Below are 23436 nucleotides of genomic sequence, written 5' to 3'. Positions count from 1 at the left end.
GAGAATGCGACTCTTTCCATGCTTCATTTTAATATAGATGAGTATATATAACTGTAATTTTAGACACCCCAAATACACTATTTTTTTTGTTTTTGTTTTAATTAATACCTATATAAAAACTTTTGTTTTTTTTTTTGTCATGGCTAATGTACAACATTTTGTTTTTAGACTTTCGTATTTGGTTTTGGTTCTTACAAAATTTGATCCTCTTATTATTTTTTGCTCATTGTTTGCTTATTATTTTTTGGTCTGCACTCCTATATAATATTCTCTTTTCTGATTTTGGTTATTATTTTTGTTCTTCCTTACGTATATAATTTTTTATGTTGTTTGATTCTTATACCGACTGCAATCGAAAACATATGTTCTTTGCTTATTATTAAGATGCCGAGTGCATAATGTTCTTTGCTTATTATTTTTGCTCATTATTTGTTCTTCCTTACATATATAATTTTTTATGTTGTTTCACCAAGGTGCCGTATGCTTGCCGAGAATGTTTGGCGGTGATTTTGGAGATCGGATTGGACGCTTTGCAACATTGACTGATCCAAAGGGCAATCAATTTGAGGTCCTGGTCGATGCCTTCAATGGTAATTTTTTTTTAACAAAGGGGTGGAAAGCAATTTGCGACTTTTATGGTATTGGTCTAGGTGCGTGGGTTACTCTGATTTTTGTTGGTGTTGGACGATTTGATATGAAGCTGACTGATAGGTTTCACAAGACTATCAACTATCCCGTTTTTGATCCACCCATGAATTTCCTTATTGACAAAACTAATGTGCAGACAACTTTCAACCAGCATCTCCAACCGAGAACATCTCTTCTCTGTTATAGTCACAATATTAGTGATATGATTATAAGTTTCGAAAAAAATTTATCTCAATATGATGTGACAAGGGGTGCTTTGGTACGATGCACTTTTCCTATAAACTTCATTTTGTTGTTAGTTTTTCATTTACTAGATGTAAATTGCTTCCATCTTGGTTTTTGCAGATACTCATTTACACTGAAAATATTGCGCAAATGCTCGATACTTCTGCTACCAATGTCAAGATTGTGGATGACTGCGGTAACGTATGGGACTGTGACTTAATTTTTGGTACTCTTCCTTATGAACACTGCAGGATAGGTGGGCAGTGGAAGAGGTTTGTGGAGGCTCGCAGGCTGCGTGAAGGTGTCAAAATCAGATTGGGAGCTCTGAAGGCAGGAATGAATGAGTTCATTTATCTCGATGTTGTTTACAATTAGACCATGTTTATTTGATTGCTTGAGAACCTTGCACACAATTTCTTTTATCAAATGTATTTTGGTGTTCCTCTTATTAAAATGAAAGGATGCAGCTAATGTCATGTGATTCTATAAGCTATGTTATTATTATGGATGCATTTAATCGACTCAAGATTTGTTGTGTGCTTAATATTTATGGAAGAGAGTGTTTTTTCGTGTCATTGAAAATACTTCATTTTAAAAAACCGGTGCATGTGTTTTTGAAACAGAAAGAAAAGCATGAGCGATGAAATTCATTAAAAAAGCAAGAAAATACTTCATTTTAAAAAACCGGTGCATGTGCTTTGAAATTCATTAAAACTATCTTTGTTTGGTTGTCTTCAAGTCATTTTCAAACGATGGTTTGTTTATAAGTTTTATTGAGTGCCCTGCAATTGAATCACACACAACAATCAACAAACCATTTCTATGTTGTATTATATCTGTTTAGTCTCTTTTATTTTGGTGTTCCTCTTATTTTAGTAGTAAACTTTCTTTTTCAATATAGAACATATTTAATTGTTAACCCTCAATATAAAACATATATAATATTGTCGAAAATCCTTAGGGAGAACTAACTGATCAAGATCTACAATCCATTACACTGCATTTTGTCGAAAAATATATTGAAATCTACCTGCACATTTTCTTTGAGATATCTCTCACTTAAACAACATTTTCTTTGTGATCAAGTTTTTAATTTTTGGTTATGATGAAACAAATGGCCCTTATTATTTTTCATTTTGAATATTCAAGCACCTATTTTAGAACTTAAAAACAGAATTATAAGATTGGTCATAATCTCTCCTATTTTTCCTACTTATTAAAATGACTTCTTTTTTTTTTGGAAAGGATTAATAGACCTTGACCTGCTTTTTCTTCTCATGTTTTTGTTTTGCAGAATTATATTAAACTAATTCCCATACACGTTCTAACGGTTATGTTCCTATTTTTTGTCAAGCCATACTTATCAATATGTCCTCTTTTTATTTTATCAAAAACAAGAAACAAATTATTTCCTTCTCATGCAATCCTTTCCTACTTTTTCTTCTGATGCAATCTGTTCCTAACTAACAAAATGTGCTATTGTTCCTAATTTTTTGTGAAGAGATAATAGTAAAAATAGGAAACCATCACTAGACGTAATTTTTGTTTGTTCATTCTTCTCAAATAATTTTCCATTTCTGACATTACATGCGTTTGTCTTTATACTAAAGTAACTACCATTGTTTTCTCAAATTACATGCAGTGATATTGGTAAATCTAATAGTGGTTGTGCGTTTCTACCAAATAATTATTCTAATGACAATTTACATTAATTATGAATGAATAACTATTTATATCATAAATGTTTATTGGCTGAAGTTGAAAAAAATAAGCTCTATTAAGTGCATTCACACGTATGTTTTTTTTTTTATCAAAATTACATGAACATGATTGTTTTTTTTCGTATATATTTTCGACAAACAAGTCCTGCTGATTTTTAACAACCTTGATTTGTCTCCCAGATTTACGGTTGACTGATGAGCAGTTGAAGACGTATGCGTTGGGCGAGCTAGAGATGTTGTTGCAGAGTTTTGGGAAGAGTTTGTCTTATTTTCCTCCAATGTCGAAAGCCGATACATCGTTGGTCCCTGATGTCGGAAATAAATTGATTTATGATGAGATGAATTATAATAAGTCTTTACTAGCTGCTGAACATGCCCGGTTGATGTCGACCATGACTTCGGAACAACATAATGTATATGATACAATCATTACAAGAATCAGGGAAGACAAGCCTGGGTTGTTTTTTCTGTACGGTTATGGTGGTACGGGGAAGACATTTATTTGGAGGGCATTGTCAGCTGCTTTGAGGTCTGATGGTGATATTGTTTTGGCATGTGCATCGAATGGGATTGCTGCCTTGCTTATACCCGGTGGAAGAACTGCACATTCAAGATTTGGTATCCCTTTTATAATCGACGAGACCTCAATGTGTGGAGTTACCCCAAATACACCGTTCGCATCGCTGGTGATTAAGGCTAAACTTATCATATGGGATGAAGCGCCAATGATGCACATGCATTGTTTCGAAGCACTTGATCGATCCTTGAGAGATGTTCTAAGGACCGTAGATGAAAGAAACAAGGACATACCGTTTGGTGGTAAGGTTGTTGTCTTAGGTGGAGATTTCAGACAGATATTACCGGTTATGCCCAAAGCTACCAGGCCAGAGATTGTCTATGGTTCAGTTAACTCATCTGATTTATGGAGGTACTGTGAAGTCCTTACGCTTACAAAAAATATGAGGGTTCTAAGCGGAGCATCTGAAGCAGACATTGAAGAAAGGAAGTTGTTTTCTGACTGGGTTTTAAGCGTTGGGGATGGTACAACTGGGGTAATCAATGATGTCGACATATCCGTGGAAATCCCGTCCGACTTTCTTATTCCAAGTTTAGGTAATCCTATTGCATCTATTGTTGAAAGCACTTACCCAAATTTGTTAGGAAACATTGGTAAAGCATAATATTTTCAAAGTAGAGCAATATTGGCACCAAAGAATACAATTGTTGATCAGGTTAATGATTATGTGTTAGACTTGATTCCTGGTGAGGAGAAAATTTATTTGAGTTATGATACACCTTATCATAAAAACCTAGGCGGTGACGCAGTGGACGACATCCACACGCCTGAATTTCTCAACACCATTGTTGCCTCCGGATTGCCAAATCATAGGATTCGATTGAAAGTAGGAGTACCTGTGATGTTATTGAGGACCATAGATCAAAATTTGGGCTTATGTAACGGTACAAGATTGATTATTACAAAGATGGGTAAATTTGTGCTCGAGGCAGAGATAATATCTGGATCTAATATAGGTGAAAAGGTGTTTATTCCAAGGTTATCGCTACAACCGTCTGATACTAGAATTCCGTTCAAGTTTAAACGAAGGCAGTTTCCGTTGACTGTCTCATTTGCAATGACTATTAACAAGAGTCAGGGTCAGTCTTTGAAAAATGTTGGTGTCTATCTACCGTCTCCTGTTTTTTGACTTTGTACGTCGCAATATCGAGGGTTACTTCGAGGGATGGTTTAAAGATATTGATCAATGACGAGGACGGCCAAGATACTAATGTGACATCAAATGTGGTCTACAAAGAAGTTTTCCGTAATGTGTAGCACTTGGTTTTGTAGTATTGTTGTTATTGTATTTTGGTACTATTTTTATGTCGACGGACGTTGGATTTTCTTTTCTTCAATAAACTATGTCATTAAATTTATGTTATGTTACCGTAACATGGTCGATGTCGTGGAAATTGTTTAATATGGTACATTACAAAGGTTTCTAACAATTTATTTTATGAATTGAATTATACTATTTTTTCGATTCAAGTAAAATGTTTACTTTCACATTTGCGCTATATTTTTTTCTTTTGAATGACCCGCGCGTTAGCACGGGTCAATGGTCTAGTTAAAAATAATTTAAGCCAGGAGTCGAACTGTGAGCAATAAGGTACAAAATTCTCACCTAAACCGCTGGAACACGCTTGCAAACATGTTAAATTGGGTGCAACAGATTATATATATAATATATTTTCATATTCTAATATTTGTATATACCTATTAAAAATGATTTTTTTTAGGGTTGGGGTGGGCCGTGACCCACCTTGGCCCATAGGCAGCTCCGCCTCTGAAAATCAGTAGCCGAAGGTGATGATAAATTGAGGAAAGGTGAGATGAGGTGTAACGCCCTCCTTTTTATTTAAATATTTTAATTAGTTTTAGAATATATTTATATGATTGGTATGATTTACATGATTTATGTGATATTTTCTTATGTTATATGTTAGTATTTACTAGCATAATATAATTGTTATTTGGTGTAGAAATATATTTGTTATTTGTTAGAGATATATTTGTTATTGGTGTATTATTATTATTAAGTGGGGAAGAGATATATTTAATTTAGAAATAAATAAGATTATGAGGAATAGAGTAGTTTTGAGGTGTAAGAGAAATAAGAAGGGGGTTAGAATAGAAAGAAGAATAAGTTGTTGGGCCAAAATAGATTTAGGAAGAGCGTTTAGTATTATAAATAGAGAAGCTTAGGTTAGAAAGAGTTTACCGGAAACCGCTTTTTGGAAAAGAGGAGAACAAGAAAGAAGAGAAGAGGAGAGAAAAGTCAAGAGAATAGGAGAAGACCTTAGGAAAGAAGAACGCTGCCGCTGATTCAGGAATTAATCTAAGGTGAGGGTGAGACTATCTTGCATTAATATTAAGTTGTTAAATCATTAGATTGCATCTAACAAGTTGGGAAAAGTTTGTGAGAATTTGAGAATTAGGGTTTTGAGAGAGATTTGATGATTAAATGACGAAAAGTTGTTGAATTGATGTAGAAATTGTATACAGTCCTTAGATAACCCATAGGATGATTATTGGATGTAGTTTTGAGGTTAAAACCATGAAATTGGATGAGATGTTGGTGAGTTTAAGAATTAGGGTTTAATGATTGTAATAGGTTGTTAATAGATTTGAGAACCCTTTGAATTTGCATACAGTAAGTTGATGAATAATTAGTGTTCTAATGATAGGGCAATCATAGGGTAATGATTAGGATCAAGTTTGGAGAGTATTGGATCGAATAAGAAGTGGAAAAGATTTCCCCAAAGCGAAATCGCAGCTGAACTGCGATTTTGCTGTCAATGTGCAAAACGCGTTTTTATTGTCTCAGTTTGACAAGTTTAAGTTCTGAACTGGGTTTAGGTGTAAACACGAAAGTTGTAGGTATGGATGTTAGATTTCTAATGCCGTTGGTCTCACGTCAATAGGATTTATAGAGCTTGAGTTATGGTCAAATTACTGCACGTAGGTCACAGTGAATTTTTATGGACTTTCAGCACAACTTTTCCGAATTTAAAATAAAAACTGGTATTGATCGGTACAGAATTGGTCTTAGGTGTAAACATGAAAGTTTTAGATAATTTTGTTAGCTTTCTAGTGGCTTTAGTTTGATGTGAAAATGATGTTTGGTCTTTGAGTTATGATTAAAATACTACAGGGAGGTCTTAGCGAAATTGTACGGTGACAGCATTCTCTGTTTCATGTTTTTGCGTTTTGTTCATATGTTTCTGTTTTGAATTGATCTTTGTTCTAAACATGAAAGTTGTTGATATTTGTGATATCTTTCCAGTAGCTTTGGTTTGACATGAAAATATGTTGTGGATAATTTATTATGTTTTTACAAAGATACATAGTGAATTATTGTCGATGTTTAAATACGATGTTATATGAAGTTGTTTATGATTGATGAATATGATGTTTTAAGATGTTGTTTATTATCATTTGATATTGTTATATTATGATATGACATGAATTATTTATGTGATCCATATGTTGTCAAGATGTTAAGATGTTAAGACGTTAAGATGATAAGAGTTGTTAAGTCGTCGAGTCGTTATGAAGTCATCAAGTTGTTAAGATGTTATGTTGTCAAGATATCAAGATGTTAGGATGTCATAGATGTTCATAAAGTTTCTAAGACGTAAGATGTTGAGTCCATGCATACTCATTTAAAGATGAGGGCTCATGCCCTGGAGCTTTTGCTCAACCACGACGATGGAGCTTTTGCTCAACCACGACGATGGAGCTTTTTGCTCAACCACGACGATGGAGCTTTTGCTCAACCACGACGATGAGGGCTTATGCCCTAGGAGTATATTTATGCTCAACCACGATGATGAGGGCTTATGCCCTAAAATGGTACCACATGCATTTGCATTTTCATGATGATCAAAGATGGTTTAAGACGTTAAGAGTTGCATAGTCGAGTCTAGATGCATTGTCAGGTCAAGTTGTTAAGAGGTCAAGTTATCGAGATGTTAAGATGTTAAGATGTCAAGTTGATGAGCTATTAATGAAGTGCTTTATGAATTATTATGATGCTTAAGATGATGAATGATTATGATGTGTATGATGATTGATTACGAAGTTGCTTATGATGATTGATTATGAAGTTATTTATGATAAGATGCTATGTGATTTATGGTATGATGCTATGTGATTTATGATATGATGCTACATGTTTACTAATGATGATATGTGATGATGTATGTGATATTATTGATAATATAAGATGAAGTATATGACTAATATAGGAAGAATAGTGACACTAGTTAAGAAAGTTTAAGTTGTTAGATATGATTAATGAATTATAAGATGTTTAAGTTGTTGAATGTACTTTATATGATTTATATGCTTTATATTATTGTTTGAGAAATCTCACCCCTCTGCTTGGAAATGTTGCTCTTCGTATGGGTAACTTGCAGGTAACCAGGATTAGTTGCGGTCGTGAGTGGACTCCTCACAAGTGTGTCTTAGGTGCTCTGATACGTAACGGGATGGGATTATGTCTTTACTTCTATTCCTTACGTATTGTTTATGAACTTTTATGAATAAATATTGAACTAAGACTTATGAGATTTTCTGATGAGGCCTGCGTGGCAAAGACTTTTTATGTTTAATGAACTAATTCCGCTGCGAAGTTTTGAATTACTTATGTTAAATGATTTTGAAGAATAAATTGTTATTTATTCAGTTTATGAATTTTTAAGAAGTGTAGCATTCCGTTTAAAGTTGAATTACTCTGATTTTTAATTATGAAATTTTTACGTTGGGAAAACGGGGTGTTACATGAGGCGAGTTTCCTTACCAGGCAATCGAGACCAACTGACGGTTGAGACAGAAGGAAGATTCATGTAATTAAATAATATTGGAAAATAAAAAAGAATGTTGCAATAAAGGAAATAAAACTACAAGTATAGCTAAAAAATAGAATAAAAAAAAACTGAATCTAAAGGGACTTAATTGAATCATTCAACTCCGTATATTAAGAGAAGTGATATTTGTATTGTTTTCGGATAACTATTTTGGACCAATTTTTAGACAACTCTCTCATACTTTTAGTGTATTTTTACTCTATATCTCCTTCTCTTTCTCTATCTATTATTTATGAAAAATAAAAAGAGAGAAGGATAAGGTTGTCACAAAATTATCACAAACTAGTTGTAAAAATATCATTACTCGTAGATTAAACATCTTTATCTGTGTCTATCCTCATTATTTTTTTAAAGGAGAAATACTTATATGGACACAAATCAAAATCACTTAGACACACACTCATTAAAATATCTATCATTTAATTATTTTAAAAAGAGATATTTTTTATTTCCTTTCTCTTTCATACTTTTCCCTTATATGTGTGTGCGCTTAAATGACACATTCCAATTATCAAAATATTATTATAATATTTTAAAAATGACTGTAAAAAATTATTCAATAACTCATGACCATTTTTGTTTTATTCAATAACTTTTTTTGAAAGAATTTATTCAATAACTTAAAAAGCTGAAGAATATTTATATGATTACAATATACAAATATTATAGTATTTAATTAACAAAATGATTTTGTCCCGTGAGCATAGCTCAGTTGGTAGGATTATATGGTAGGATTATATATTATATATATATATTATATATTATTATATGAAGGGACCGGGGTTCGAACCCATTATTATATGAAGGGACCGGGGTTCGAACCCCGGACACCCCACTTATAAGGTGAATTCTAACCACTAGGCTACATGACAAAAAACAAAAACAAAATTAACTAAGAAGGGACCGGGGTTCGAACTCCGGACATCCCACTTATAAGGTGAATTCTAACCACTAGGCTACATGACAAAAAACAAAAACAAAATTAACTAAACGAGCTTTGCATTATAACTATACCTTACTACTATTTTGGGTCGACGTGGGACTATTTTAAAAGTTCAAATTGGAATGGTAATGTGGATGCAAAGAGAAATATGCCATTGAAATTTCATGTCAAATGCCCCAGTCGCATCAACCAGCTGCAGTCTTCTATTCAACCAGCAGCATCATGAGAACTCAAGTAGTCTTTTATTTTTAAGAAAATGTGCTGCTACATTTTTAACATATCAAAGAAAATATTTATGTGCCACATTACGATGTAAATAACAGAAGTAAGAAACCCAATGAAAAATGCAGCTTACATGCAAATATTGAGATAATAGATAAAATAAAAGGTTAAATATGGTTTTGGTCTTTATAAATATGTCAACTTTTCGTTGTAATCCCTCTCAAAAATTTCTTCAACTTTTAGTCCTCCAAAAGTTTTCCATCTTAGTTTTGTTCCCTCCTTTAAATTAAACTCATATATAAAATTCATATTTTTGAATAAAATTTTGCAGAAAAATTCATAATATTATAAGAATCTCTCCCAAAAATAATTAGAATTTTTTAACAAAATATGACTTCCACATTTTTTAGGGTCTGAAGTTGTTTAACCAACTAAAAACTGTGGCTATAATTTTGGAACTGCGACAGTCACTACTAGTAACTTTGAAAGATAGAGACTGACTCACCAAGACAGTTTCTTCTCATTGGAATCCACCCGGTTGTCGATCCTTTCACAAGAGACTGACTGCGACGTTGCTGACGAGCACTAAGTTAGATGTGAATTTGATCCCACCGCGCTTCCTGCACGGCACCCTGCATAATAAAACAGTATAAAAAAAATCACAAACAAACACCGCGTTAGCAAAACACATAACATTATGTCACATCTCTCTTTTATTTGTCAAGTTATAAGTTATGGTGATTTAAGAACATTTCTTCGAATTTCTTTTGTATGCATATATCTCACACAAATTTAATTTTAAGGTGGCAAAGTTGAGGCTTCAATTTCTTTTGAATGAATTTGGATTCTTAACTAAATCCTTACCGTGAAATACAGTGTCCATACAATTTTGTTTTTCATAGTGACACATTTAATCAGCTGATACCAAATCTTTATTGACTGTGTTTTTTTGTGCTCTTCAGTGTGATCTTTGACTGCATCATCTTCATGATTTCTTTGTTTTAGTCTGAATTTTACAGCAAGGCTCATCTATCCGACGATTACTGGCTGAAATACCATCGCCTGTTATCACTGCCACCACTTATCTGTTATGTTTAAATTGTCTAGGATTGTGACAGAATATTAGTTTTCTGTTTTGCTTGATTTTGAAATGTTCCAATTGTCTTCGCCTTCCAAAAAAGTTCAAAGAAGCATTGTCATCCCTTAGGTCTCGAGAATGTCATTTCATAAGTAGCTTAAGTTCAACGTAACATCACTTATGAATGTTGGATAGTTATTTCGAATTTCGTACAAGTGCTCAAAAGTAAACCATTACAGAATATGATATGTTTGATCCTTCCAAATTTTCTCTTACCTGATAAATGATTATGAAGATATTTTCTGCCGTTTACTTTATCAATTTAAAATTCCGCGATAAGTCAATTTAAACTTCCGCGATAAGTGTGCACGCATGCACACTCTCAGAAGGCTGACTTCTCTTTTCTGTATTATAGATCCAACATATATGATCCTAGTTGTTCCAAGTAATGCTTCTGACAATGTGTACCGCACAATTATTGCTCAACATTCTGTTCATTTAGCAATGACAAGTTACATACAAGTGGACTTGACAGTGGAACTCAGGCACGACAGTAGTGGATGATGACACTGATGTGGTCGGCTATAGTTGCAGGGACTCTCCTCTCCCTCCCTCTCATGGTTTGTAAAATTGATACATAATGATTTGTAGTTTGATCGTAAAATATTTTCTTTTTTGATTCAATTTGTAACACTTTTTGGGCATAATGATCAGAGGTAAAATGTTTCATTGCAATTCTCTTCTCTAGATTTTGTTTGTTTTGAAGAGGCAAAATAGATATAGTAATTAACATTTGACCAAAGCATGAGAAATGTTAAGGATGGAAAGTAAAAATTGCACCAACTTGATATAAAGAAATAAAACACTATATTCACTTTCTGCGGTAACCTCTTTCCACGCCAAATTGTAATGCCATGAACACAACAAATCCATTTGCATTCTTATTTGAGGTATGCAGCTTAACACATTTCTCGAGTTCTTATTTATTAGCATATAGAACATGACAATATAATCACATTAAAAAGGAGACCATAAGATCAGTATATATATATGGGATTTGATTGAAATCATCCAGTGTTTCACTCGGGGAACTGAGGCATAGTAACATGAGAATGCAAGCGATCAACATAAGGGGTTGTGGTGGTTTCAACAAATCCATTTGCGTTCTTCCATCAACCTTTTCTTTTTGGTTACTAAGTCCTAACAAAGGACACTCCAACAATGTTAACTAAGAAAGCCGAGGAGAGTAACTTCGGCAGCTCGTAGACCATAACCAAGGTATCTATACAATTAACTCCCAATTTTGCTAGAATATCTGCCCAAGCATTTCCCTCACGAAGAGTCTGATGGAGAGAAAAATTCTAATCTTTCTTCAGCAGCATTAGTATTCAAAGGAAACACTTCTAAGTCACTTGTTTATGTGACGATAAATCACTTTATTACAGAACCACTTCAAGCTATTTGCAACAAATCAACAAGTGAATATGTTGGTGATTATTTTGCTATAAAAAAAATAATGCAAGTTTGGTTAGGACATATATCATATGTGGATACTGAAAAAATTCATCGGATAAAGTGATGGAAGCTTATAGAGAAGTGAGTTCTATTCTGTATAATGCAGATGGTCCTGGCTTATATTTTAGATTTGTTGAAATTTGAAACTACTAATGGCTCCAAGTGAATAATAGAAATAACTTTTCCTTGACTCCTCTCTCTTCTAGTCATGCCGCACTCTGCAGTGTTGGCCATAGTTTACTGTTACTGCACTCTGCTAGTGATAGCTTCAGATCACATCATTTAATCCAGACTACTTTTTCATAGCCCTTGACAGACAAATTGACTACTTTCTCATTTGAATTGGACGTATCCAGAAACAGAATAATAATACAACTTATAGAAGGGATTTCTTTACGAAACCAGAAAGAAATTGTGTCCCGTGATTTGGTGCTTTAACCAATCTGGAATCCCCTCTTTTCCTATTGGAAAACAAATATTGATGCATCTATCCTCATGTAGTTTCTGTCAGTTCAGCATAAGAAATATTACAATATGAATTAGGGGATAATGCTTTTAAATATCAGAAATGCACATTTAAAACTAACAATCATTGAACAACAAAAGCTAGCAAGATCAAAGTTCCTGATATTTGCCTTTTCAGTACATATTTACATAAAACATTCAAATACATTATCCGAGGTTGGCCTCCATAATTTACATGTACTTCTAAAATGGTATTGATTCTATAATCCAATGCATGCCTCTAAAAGTACAGGAATGAAAGCATCAAATTCAAACAATATCTGCAGCACAAACATCCTCCATAAAAAATTACATCAGGTCTCACCATATCAAAACCAAAGCGGTACATTGAGTACTACACCAGTAAAGCTGATTTGGATTTTGGACAACAAAAGTCACGACTCTTGCAAAAGGATCACATAAATGTCGGTTCTCGGATTTATTTCTTTCTCCCACATAATTTCTTGCAGATCTGAAAGCTCCTTTCCAGTAAGGACAGAGTTTAGTTTGAGAAACCCATCACTTCATAGTCGTTTCGACCTGGTATCCACATTTACATAAATAAATCAAAGAACAATAACAATAGCAACAACTTACAATATAGAAACGAAACTGTACACACATTTCATTATAAATTTTTTAGTATAGAATAAGTCTTCCCATTCCATTTTAGTTATACTGAATATTTATGTCAGAACACAAAATAGTGACTGTTTTTGCAACATTTTTGGGGAGAGAGAACATTTTGTGATCATTACAGAAATAATCTAAACTCAAGTTCGAACAAAAGAAAATATGTACAGCTGCAGAAGGATCACGTGAAATATTCAATTCATACCCAATGTGGTGGCAACACCAAAGTACAACTGAGCTGCAAAGCATATGATTACCTTATTCCCTTTCGAGCAACCAACGAATTTTGTGGTGTGAACCACCTCTAGACATCTCGTATGACAATGCAAAAAGAAAGGCCACTACAAATGGTTTCCTGACAAATGCAGAAATATATTACTTTGGTATAATAATCAATTTCTTTTTCAGATTATGATTAAAAGAATTTATTCTTTAAAAGTGTAAGAATCTTACTTGAAACAACATTAATCTTGTATCCTCTCAATTTCTTAGATGTTGTGTGAAGTGGCCAACTTCCACCACACCTTTTAAAAGTTCTGGACTAAAGGGGTATAGCTGGAGGCCGCGAGAGATGGATTCCCAAACTTTTATCAGACCTGATTGCGTCTGATGCCTCTGAATCATCCTTATGTAATAGTTAAAACAAATATTCAATTTGATAGCTATGGCTTCTCCTTTTCTGAAAGTAACAAGCATTCAAATAGATGTGAAAAGTAACACAATATAGAGTTATGCTGCAACAGATAAGATCGATATTGATTACTCAACAAAATGATTTTACATAACATGCCAAAACAAACCATTTAGCTCTTTGTGAACCTCATGTGTGCTTAGAAGCTAGTGGAATTTTGATCAATTATAAATCATGTTTAAATTGCAATCACGTTAAAATTTATCTAAAAAGTTAAAAATGCATGTACTACTTAAATTATCCATATGTGACAATCTACTTGTTGACCTTTAAGCACTTGCAATCTACTTGTTGAACTTTCATTTCATGGATACTGAACTAGACACCGACACTGATTCGTTGACATTGGTAGTACTTTGAGATAATAATAATAATATATTTTAATAGTATTACATGAATCGGTGTTAGACACAGAAACTTACATCATGTCTCATGGTTTAAGAAACTTCTCCAGCTAGAAACATTGAATTTGTAACTGACTATATACAGAAATTAATCAACATTTATACAAAGTATAAAGTGTAAACTGAAAAGACAAACCTGCAATTGTTGAGATTTGAGAGAATAACAAGACGGTTAACTTTATGATGGACCTAGACTAAGGAATGTACCCCACATCTTCTATTATTAGGATTGTTCAATATTCCACCAATCTTTGCTTTTTTTGAGGAGGCACAAATTGTGATAATGAAGGATCAATGAATGTCACACCCCCCTCCGTGTTGCTTTTCTCCTTCCACACGTGGATTCCCATTTGTTCACTCATTAACGTATCATTCTCTTCCTCATCGAACCACAACTGAAACTCCACATGGATCCATTCATTTTTCAAAAGTCTTTCACCGAGTTCATTATCTTCTTCCAATTTTATATGCAACAAAGTTGTATGTCCATTCAACAAAGTATCATTGTCTACTAGCTCACCGAATTCCCCAATGAATTCGTCGCAACCTATCTCTTTTTCATATCCATTCACAAAGAATTTGACTGTTGGGGGCATGTAGTCCTCCTGACGAATAAGAATAAAAGTAAAACTAATAGAAGGGAGTTCTTTATCAAACCAGAAAGAAATTGTGTCTCCGCTGCTTTGGTGCTCAAACCAATCAGGAATCCTTTCCGTTGTGTTTGGGAATAGAAAATGGGTGCATCCAGACTCATGTAGTTTCTGTTAGTTTATATAAAAAGAATAATAATTACACTATGAACTGAAATACTATATGTCAAATACTAGTGCAATAAAAAAACAACAAACCTGACTCATTAACATTCTTATACTTGAGGAACTCAATGAATAACACTCGCCTGCACAAAGCAAATGAAGATTTGGTGGAATCCATCTAATTTCCTCAAGAGCCTTGCAGTACATCAAATAAAGATGCTTAAGATGGTGACATTCACTAAGGCACTCAGGAAGAATTGTGAAATTATTGTTCTCCGATAAGTCTAGAAATGTCACATTAACAAACCACTTGAGAAGTATTGGGAGACATTCATCTGACAGGTTGCTGTCTTTGAGGTCAAGATGTTCCACATTTGAAAGCACTATTGAATTCATTTTATCATTATATTTTGGGAACCTGAGCTTTCCCCCTCCAGATATTGATAACCGTTGAAGTTCACTGAAATTTTGAAATGAATATGGCAATTCTTCTATGGAAGTATAATCTATATTGATATCTTTTATATTTGTCATCTTGCATAATAATTCTGGAAAATTCTTGAGACTCTTACACCGAGAGATTCTGAATTTCTTAAGAGAGGGCAGCTGCAAGGGTGGAAAATGCTCAAGCTTGAAGCAACAATTTGCATTTAAGATTTCAAGTTTATTTAGGTGTCCAATCGAACTGTGAATTGTAATTAAATTATTACAATATCGAAATGAGCATTTTTCTAGATTTGGAAGACCTGAGACATCGGGTACATAGGTTATATATAGAGAAAAGTCAAATGTCAAGACTTTCATATAGTTGAACTCCTGCATAAAAAACAAATAAATAAGTTGAAATGAAAATTATAATCTAATAGTGAATTATCAATATACACAATTGAAAAATGAACTTATTTCACTTGCCTTGCTCGAAATACAAGATAGAGACTTCAAATGACAAAATTTCCATTTCCAATATCTCAAACAACTTGGAAGATACCCAGGACCCCCAGAAAACTTATAATCTTCAATGAGAAGTGTTTTGAGATTTGTCATCTTCTTGCAAGCCATTCTATCCCACTCTGTTACTCTTGCCGTTGAGTCATATTTGAAATATATCATTTCAATATTCCCAGTTCCCTTTTAACAAAATAAAAAAAGAATAAATCACATTGGTGGCAGGTTGATCAAATTGGTGGCTAAAGCTAAAACGACAAATACTCCATAAATATTAGTTTTGCTTACCGTATTATCTCTTAAAACCTTAACTATATCATCGTGAAACCACAACCTACTGCGTTCTCCAGGCTTTTTGGGAGACTCTTGTCGGACGACTTCTTTACCCATGTCCTGTATCAAGTCATGTAAGGTCACATAAGTGTCATATTCCCAATGGCCTATGAGAGATTTTTCAGCCAACACTCCAACATGATGTTCTATGCAATGGCCATAATGAGCATGAAGTATTTCTCTGACTTCTGTCCATTCACACCCTTTGAAGCAACAAGCAATGTCTAGAAAGACACTCTGATCCTTTTCCTTCAAAGCATCATAGCTTACTTGAAGTATCCTTTGGATATCTTTATCGGGAATATTTTCATACTCGTCTAATGTACGCTTCCAATCTTCTACCTTCCTTCCAAACAAATTGGCCCCTATTGTTACTATAGCTAACGGAAGGCCAGATGCATAAGTAACTACACGGTTTAAAATCTCATCATAACTTGAAGGAACTTTGTCATTTTTAAAAGCCATTCGCCTCAACAATTCAAGAGCTTCTGTCTCATTCAACCCCTCTACTGCATGTGTACTTGTAATCCCATGACAGGCTAGTAAGTGTTTATCACGAGTGGTAATGATGACCCTGCTTCCATAACCGAACCAATCAAGTCCTCCAGCCAAAGCCTCTAGCTGCTCCAGTTTGTCAACATCATCAAGAATCAAAAGAATCTTCTTTCTAGATAGTCTTTCCGTTATGATTGAAATTCCCTCACTAACATCTCCTAACTTATAGTTCAATTTAACTGTTTTTAAAAGGAGATCTTCCTGGAGATGTTTCAGGTTATTATGACTTGAATTCTCTCTAACATTATGAAGAAAACATACACCTTCAAATTGATCAGCAACAAAATTAAAAACTGCTTTTGCAAGTGTTGATTTACCCATGCCTCCAGTACCAAAAAGTCCTACCATGCGGACCTCATCCTCAGAGCCCATGTCAAGAAGCAATTTCACTTGTTCTATTCGGGACTGTAATCCAACAGGGTATTTGGCTACGTTTAAAAAAACAGGATTGATCTTGTTGGAGATGTCTTCGACTATCTTCTCAATAAACTTGTATTCATATCTATTCATGTCGAATACGGTAAAGTTAGAACATACACTAGAATCAAAATCACATCCATGTATTGATAATATATTATGCAATTCTAACTTTTTTGACATATAACTTACACTTGTTTTAAAAACATTAATAGAAAATGTGTTCCTATTTAAGCTTTAAGATCAGATTATTTAAGCATAAAAATTAAAGAAATAAAATATAAAAAGGAAAAACAAGATTTAAGTAAAGTGGGGTACCCATGAGGACTATAATGATAGCCGGACAAGTCAGCAGCTTGGGTAAGAGCCATCTTCCATTGACGCAATCGCTCCATGTTTTTCTCGTTATTTTGGAACCTCTCTTCATGCTTAGTAAGATGCTCACCATAACTCCCACTCTGATGTCGTATGTGAGTAGGTTCCAAGTCATAGAAAACGGGCAATACTAAGCAGCTCTTTGTCTTGTAACAATGAATGATGTGGACAAGTTCGTCCAAACAAAATGAAGAAGATGCATAGTTGGCTGAAAATATGGGAATAAAAATCCTAGATTCTTCGATGGCCTTGACAAGTGATGGTGTGATTTCATCTCCTCTTTCAAGATCATTATCATCCATGAAAGTACGAATTCCCTTGTCAATAAGAGCCTTATAGAGATTACCGGTAAAATTGTTGCGAGTGTCACTGCCTCTGAAATTGAGGAACACTCGGGAAGGTGATTGCATAGCCATGAGAATTGAAAGAATTTGGATGAAAAAAGACTTTGAAAATGGAGAATATGAATGAGTAATTTGTGTGGTTTGTTAGGTGGATTCTTTAAAACAAGGAGAAAAGAGTATGTGAAACTTCCTTGCAAAATCCTATAGCCGTGTGGACCAATCACACAGTAAAATATCACCTCTTCTTGCTAATATCTACGAAACTTCCTTGCTACTTCCGTCATTACCGTTCAACTTTTTGAACAAAACTTAAATAAATAAATAAAACAAGGAAGATGCTAACAAGTGGCCTTAGGGCATTGTTTAAACATCTAAGAGTAGTAACTTTTACATTGAAAACTGTGTAGTTATGACTTTTGTATTTGTTTGACTTGTAATTTCAAGAAAAAAATTCTCTTTATAAGTTCCTTAAACAATGCCCTTAGGGCACTTGTAAGCAAGACCCATAAAACAAGTGAATAAAATAAACAAAACTTAAATAAATAAATAAAACAAGTGAATAAAATAAGTACCTCAAAAAAACCAAACATTATGGTGGAAGTCAATTAGTCATTGAGCCAAACATTTGTCCCATTAACCCATTTTTATACCTTTGTATCTCCATATAAATATGGAGTTCATCTTTGCTCCATTTATGTTGGCTCCATTTACTCCTTGTCAATGCATAGATGTGTGACATGTGGTAAAAATAAATCCAGTGGTTGAGATTAAAATGCCTCACTACATGCCCTCTCCACTATAACACACTGATTCTTTTCTCCTTCACCTCCATTCTCCCAAATTCATCTTGAACCCTTACCCACCATTGAAGACATGATCTCTCTTCGTGTGGATATTTAACAAACAAAACGAACATTCTATTTGAAGACAAGTTGGTTTCAAAAATGATTATGAGGATGATGCAACTTGATTTTTCTTGATTGGAACTGTGGAACATCACAGTCAAACCATTTTCTTGTAAATATCCAATGTTCAATAGATTGTTCTTAAGCTCTAACACATAGTATTATACATCAGTGACCGACCATATGAGTGATCCCATTCATTTTCAATTTTACACATCCCTTACAAGCTACCTCCACCCTTACCCACCATGAAAGATTTCCAAGGCTTCCAATTTCAGTCTCAAACATCAAAATCATCTTCCAATTATCTTAATTTTGCTTCTCTCAGTTTCAATTTTGGATCCAGATCCAATCCATATCTTATTTTATTTACGGATCCTCCACCAACAGTGACGCCAGAGGTTTCAAGTTTCAACAATCAAATTCGCCGCAAACGACGGAGATGGGTGGGGCAGGAGGCGGTGTCGTTAGTGAGAGGAAGAGGGTGAAGCAAAGAGGGAGAGGAAGAGACCAGAGGAATATGAAAGTTAAGCACTGTATCAAGAGAGGAAAAAAAGATGCGTTACATTTTTTGTAACAATATTTATTTTTAATCTTTTAATCATAGCCTTCGGATTTGTTTGTTCCACGTGTCACACATCTATGCATTGAAAAGGACTAAATTGAGCAAACATAAATGGAGCAAGGACATTTGTAGTAGAAACACATGCATAAGAAATACTCCCTCCGTTTCAAAATGAGTGTCGCTTTAGCCAAAATAATTTGTTTCAAAATGAATATCGCTTTACATTTCCAATACAACTTTAATTTTTTTCTTCCAACTTTACCTTCTGCAACTTTTCTCTCACACAATTTTCAATGCAACTTTAAGTTTGTCTTTTTCTTATAAAGTAATGGTAGTTTAGTAAAAGTGTTATGTCTAGTGAGTATTTCATTTCATTCCTTAATCTGTGTGCAATTGGTTAAAGCGACACTCATTTTGAAACAGAGGGAGTACTAAGAAAGTATCCCCGTGAGCTTAACTCAGTTTGTAGAGATATTGCATATTATACGCAGGGGTCGGGGTTCGAGGTTCGAACCCCAGACACCCCACTTCTCCACATTTAAAACAAGTGAGCTCTTGTCATTCGACTATTTGAGGGAAAAAAAAACATGAATTACTAAGTAGGTACACAGTTCTTTTTTTGATATATTGTAGATTAAATTAAACTCTCCTCCCCTTAAATATGCTTAAATTACACTCTTTTTCTCTCTTATGTTAAAATATACACTTCCATCGTCTTTTATTCAGAACATATAGTATTAGAAAACATTTCCCTCCCCTCCTCTAAGAGAAGTTTGAGTTACATTCCTCTCCCCTCTTATATTAAAATCTACACTTTACTTCTTCAATAATTTTTCATTTTCAATAATCTAGCAAAAAAATTATAATTTAACATGCTTCGAAAAAATTGTATTGTGGATCTATTTTAATATAATCAAAATCTGAATTCATATTTTTCGCTATTTTATATTCATAATTTCATTGACATATTGTTTCAAATCCTATTATACCATATGAAACAACTCAAAATAAAATTAAAATATGCGAAAAATTACTAAAGACGATAAAGTATGGTTATTTAATAGTTAACTTTATACTTTAAATTATAAAATTAATAGCAAAATATTTAAATATTATATATCATAAAAATATCAATTTTCTTTGAATGCTTATTTCAATTGGTTTGATGATCATTGAGAAAAACCTCTTTTTTTTTTTCGTTCTTCACGGATTATATCTGTTTGTTAACAGATATTACCTTTTGGTATCCTTTACAGTTCCGATTTATGTGCATATATGTGTTAGTACTAATAATAGGTTGCAACTTATCTTATCAAGATTTTACAAAACAAAATCGAATTGATTTGTTGAAATTAAGACATGAGATTTTGTGTTTAAGGTTCTCAACTATTTTTATAATTTGGGGATTTTCTTTTGTTCCGAATTTTCTATTAAACCTTATTACGATACTGGAAATCGTGATAGAAACAATTTTGTTGTACTTGCAATTTTAGTTATATTTTGTTGAGTAACAATGATTTAATAAAGGGACAGCGTTATATATATTTTTTGAGATGACTTGGTTGAAATAATATGTCATCAAAGTGCTCTCAAATTAATTTATTTTATATAAATATGAATTGGAAAAGGTATGTTTTTCTCATCATGTACTTAAATTAAAGTACTTGAAATAGATATGGATATCGATTGATTTTGAGTCATTTATTTCTTGAGTTGAAAGATTTAGAATTAAAACATTTTTGTTTTGACTCATTTTTCTTTTAATGTCGTTGTCATTGTTGAGGCAAAATCACTAATTAATTTTAAAGATAATAAACTTTAATGATTAAGGATTAAATGGACTTTGATTAATTCTTTGGTATTTAACTTGTTCTCTTGAGTGTTTTACTAAGACAGGAACAAGGTTTAAATCATACCAAGATACAAGAAATCAAAGGACATTGAATTCATGAACTAACTCTGAAGTTCATAAAGTTAGTTCAGAATGTTGATCAGTAAGTTGATCAGAAAGTTCTGATGGAAATTCAGAAGGGTGTTCATAAGGAAACCCAGATTCATCAAGAACGTGAAGAACATGCAAGTACACTTGACATGAATAAAAGGTCCAGAAAAATACATCTGCATGGATCTATCAACAAATAAAGGCATGGACAAGGAACTATGTCAAAGGATCTTAAATGTTCATCTAAGACTATGAACATTAAAGTACTAGGAATATTCCAATGAGAATATTATCCTAGATGTTACATTCACTGCACTTTAGTTATGTCTTTACTATGAGGATTGATTACATTAAAAGTAAGTCTTACAAATCATCCTAAAGTAAGAACAAATGGAACATTATGATGGTCAGAATGTTCATCTCTGCACATGCTTCTAACTATGAACAGTGTAGTTGGTAAGGAGTTGGTAAGCAAAGCAAAAGGAGATCTTGCGCAGTCCTCTGCTAAGAATCAAGCAAATCTCCTAGAAGCATGGGCCTGAAGCTGCAGATCCACTATCCTCTCTCTCCTGCACAATGTCCAAGACAGATTTGTTAAACTGTTATGAGCCCAGGACACGTGGCATAACACCATTGGACACCCTACAACGGCTATATGAGCCCAAACACTATAAATAGAGATCAAAGGCTCAGCATAACTTGCACCATTGCAAAGCATACAAGAAAACAACAAAGATTGTTTGAAGCTCTTGCAATTGAAATTGATCATCACTGAAAGCTTTGTTTACCTTCTTTGTAGTGTAAATCAATACTCTTTGTTATCTATCTTAAAGATAACTTCTTCTTCTCCCTCTTCTGTTTGATTTTCACACATTCAAACTTCTCACAAATTGTAATCAAGTCTCATCTAGCTTTAGGGGGTACTAAAGTGTTAGTTTGAACTGAGATTGTAAAAGTCTAAGTGGTTAACTTAGCAACAAGGTGCAAGCCTGTTGAGGCTTAGAAAATATAGAGTTGTAAGTGTTCAGGTGAGCACAGGTTGTAAGGTGCAGGATTTGAGAGGTTATCTCAAGCATCATAGTGGAAACTCTCACAAGATTATGAGGAGTGGACTAACCCACATTGGGGGAACCACTATAAATTTATGTGTGTTGATTCTCTCTTCCCTATACTATTTACTTACTGCAAACACAAAGACACACAAACACATTTACTTTGTTAAACTGTTTTTGCACTCAGACATCAGAATGTTCTGAAGTCTGCTATTAACTTAACCATTCCAAGTTTCAACTTGAGAATTAATTTTTAAGTTACAGAATAATTTTTAAAGGGTCACAATTCAAACCCTCCTCCTTCCTTGTGACTATTTTATCTACTTCAATTGGCATCAGAGCCCGGCTCTAAGGGTTTGAACACTTAAACAAATGTTAGAGAAAAGATTCAGGAAGTATGTCTAAAGTCAAGTACATAGCTGAAGGAGGATCATCAAACAGACCACCATTTTTTGATGGCTCAAACTACTACTTCTGGAAAGGAAAGATGGAGCTCTTTCTCAGATCTCAAGACAATGATATGTGGGCAGTCATCACAGATGGAGACTTTGTTCCAAAAACCAAAGAAGGAACTGTCAAAGAAAAGAGTGCATGGTCAACAGATGAAAAGGATCGGGTATTGTTAAACTCAAAAGTTAGACTCTTTCTATCATGTGCACTAACCATGGAAGAAAGTGAAAGAGTTGATGAATGCAAGAATGCTAAAGAAGTATGGGATACCTTGAGAATACATCATGAAGGTACATCTCATGTCAAAGAAACTATAATTGACATTGGAGTTAGAAAGTTTGAAGTCTTTGAAATGAGTGAAAATGAAACCATTGATGAGATGTATGCTAGATTTACTACAATAGTAAATGAGATCAGATCTGTTGGAAAGGCATACTCCACTCATGAGAGAATCAGAAAAATACTGAGATGTCTTCCAAGTATGTGGAGACATATGGTCAAGTCTCATCCAGCTTTAAGGGTACTAAAGTGTGTTTTATCTTGGTTTTCGGGTGTCAAACATTGATTACGTTTGAACCTTTTTAACCTTTGATATCTCATTTTTTCTTGGGAAGGGAAAAAATAAGCAAAACCCTTGAGAATCGAGGTCTGGGAGTTGTTTTCGCTACGGGAAGGTGTTAGGCACCCATAACGACTATAGTATCCTATAGGAACCGTCTTTACTTTCTACGCGCGCGCTTTATTTTTAAATGCTATTTGAAAGTGATATTTACACCTAAAGGTT

General features: G+C 33.7%; 3 protein-coding genes and 1 pseudogene across 8 annotated transcripts; 3 read left to right on the top strand and 1 right to left on the bottom strand.

Annotated features, from left to right (window-relative positions):
* Positions 1–493: 493 nt before the first annotated feature.
* Positions 494–1248, top strand: LOC146917237 (uncharacterized). Its single transcript, XM_085721851.1, has 2 exons — positions 494–907; positions 994–1248. Exons 1-2 carry the CDS (start codon positions 494–496, stop codon positions 1246–1248), a joined length of 669 nt encoding a protein of 222 aa, XP_085577977.1.
* A 1564-nt stretch (positions 1249–2812) lies between these two features.
* Positions 2813–4428, top strand: LOC146917236 (uncharacterized; annotated as a pseudogene).
* A 7961-nt stretch (positions 4429–12389) lies between these two features.
* On the bottom strand, positions 12390–17867 carry LOC146917235 (TMV resistance protein N-like). Of its 6 annotated transcripts, none has more exons than XM_085719041.1 (8): positions 17338–17867; positions 16003–17104; positions 15682–15897; positions 14863–15585; positions 14033–14775; positions 13444–13598; positions 13177–13274; positions 12390–12826 (listed from the first exon to the last, which is right to left on the bottom strand). In XM_085719041.1, exons 1-5 carry the CDS (start codon positions 17808–17810, stop codon positions 14248–14250), a joined length of 3042 nt encoding a protein of 1013 aa, XP_085575167.1. In that variant the 5' UTR covers positions 17811–17867; the 3' UTR covers positions 12390–12826; positions 13177–13274; positions 13444–13598; positions 14033–14247. The 6 variants fall into 6 exon arrangements, with proteins under 6 accessions (XP_085575167.1, XP_085575168.1, XP_085575165.1 ...); XM_085719042.1 differs by having other exon boundaries at positions 13373–13653; positions 14151–14775; XM_085719039.1 differs by having other exon boundaries at positions 13444–13653; positions 14151–14775.
* Positions 17868–22599: 4732 nt separating this feature from the next.
* LOC146917234 (uncharacterized) lies at positions 22600–23217 on the top strand. The gene is made up of 2 exons (XM_085721850.1): positions 22600–22660; positions 22715–23217. The coding sequence occupies exons 1-2, from the start codon at positions 22600–22602 to the stop codon at positions 23215–23217; spliced, it is 564 nt and encodes a 187-aa protein (XP_085577976.1).
* The last annotated feature ends 219 nt before the right edge of the window (positions 23218–23436 follow it).

Source organism: Medicago sativa, chromosome 6 (genome assembly GCF_051527215.1).
Source record: "Medicago sativa cultivar Bolivia chromosome 6, Bolivia_mono, whole genome shotgun sequence".
Classification (NCBI taxonomy): domain Eukaryota; kingdom Viridiplantae; phylum Streptophyta; class Magnoliopsida; order Fabales; family Fabaceae; genus Medicago; species Medicago sativa.
Note: the sequence above shows the minus strand (reverse complement) of the source record. Positions and strands in the feature narration are given on the sequence as shown.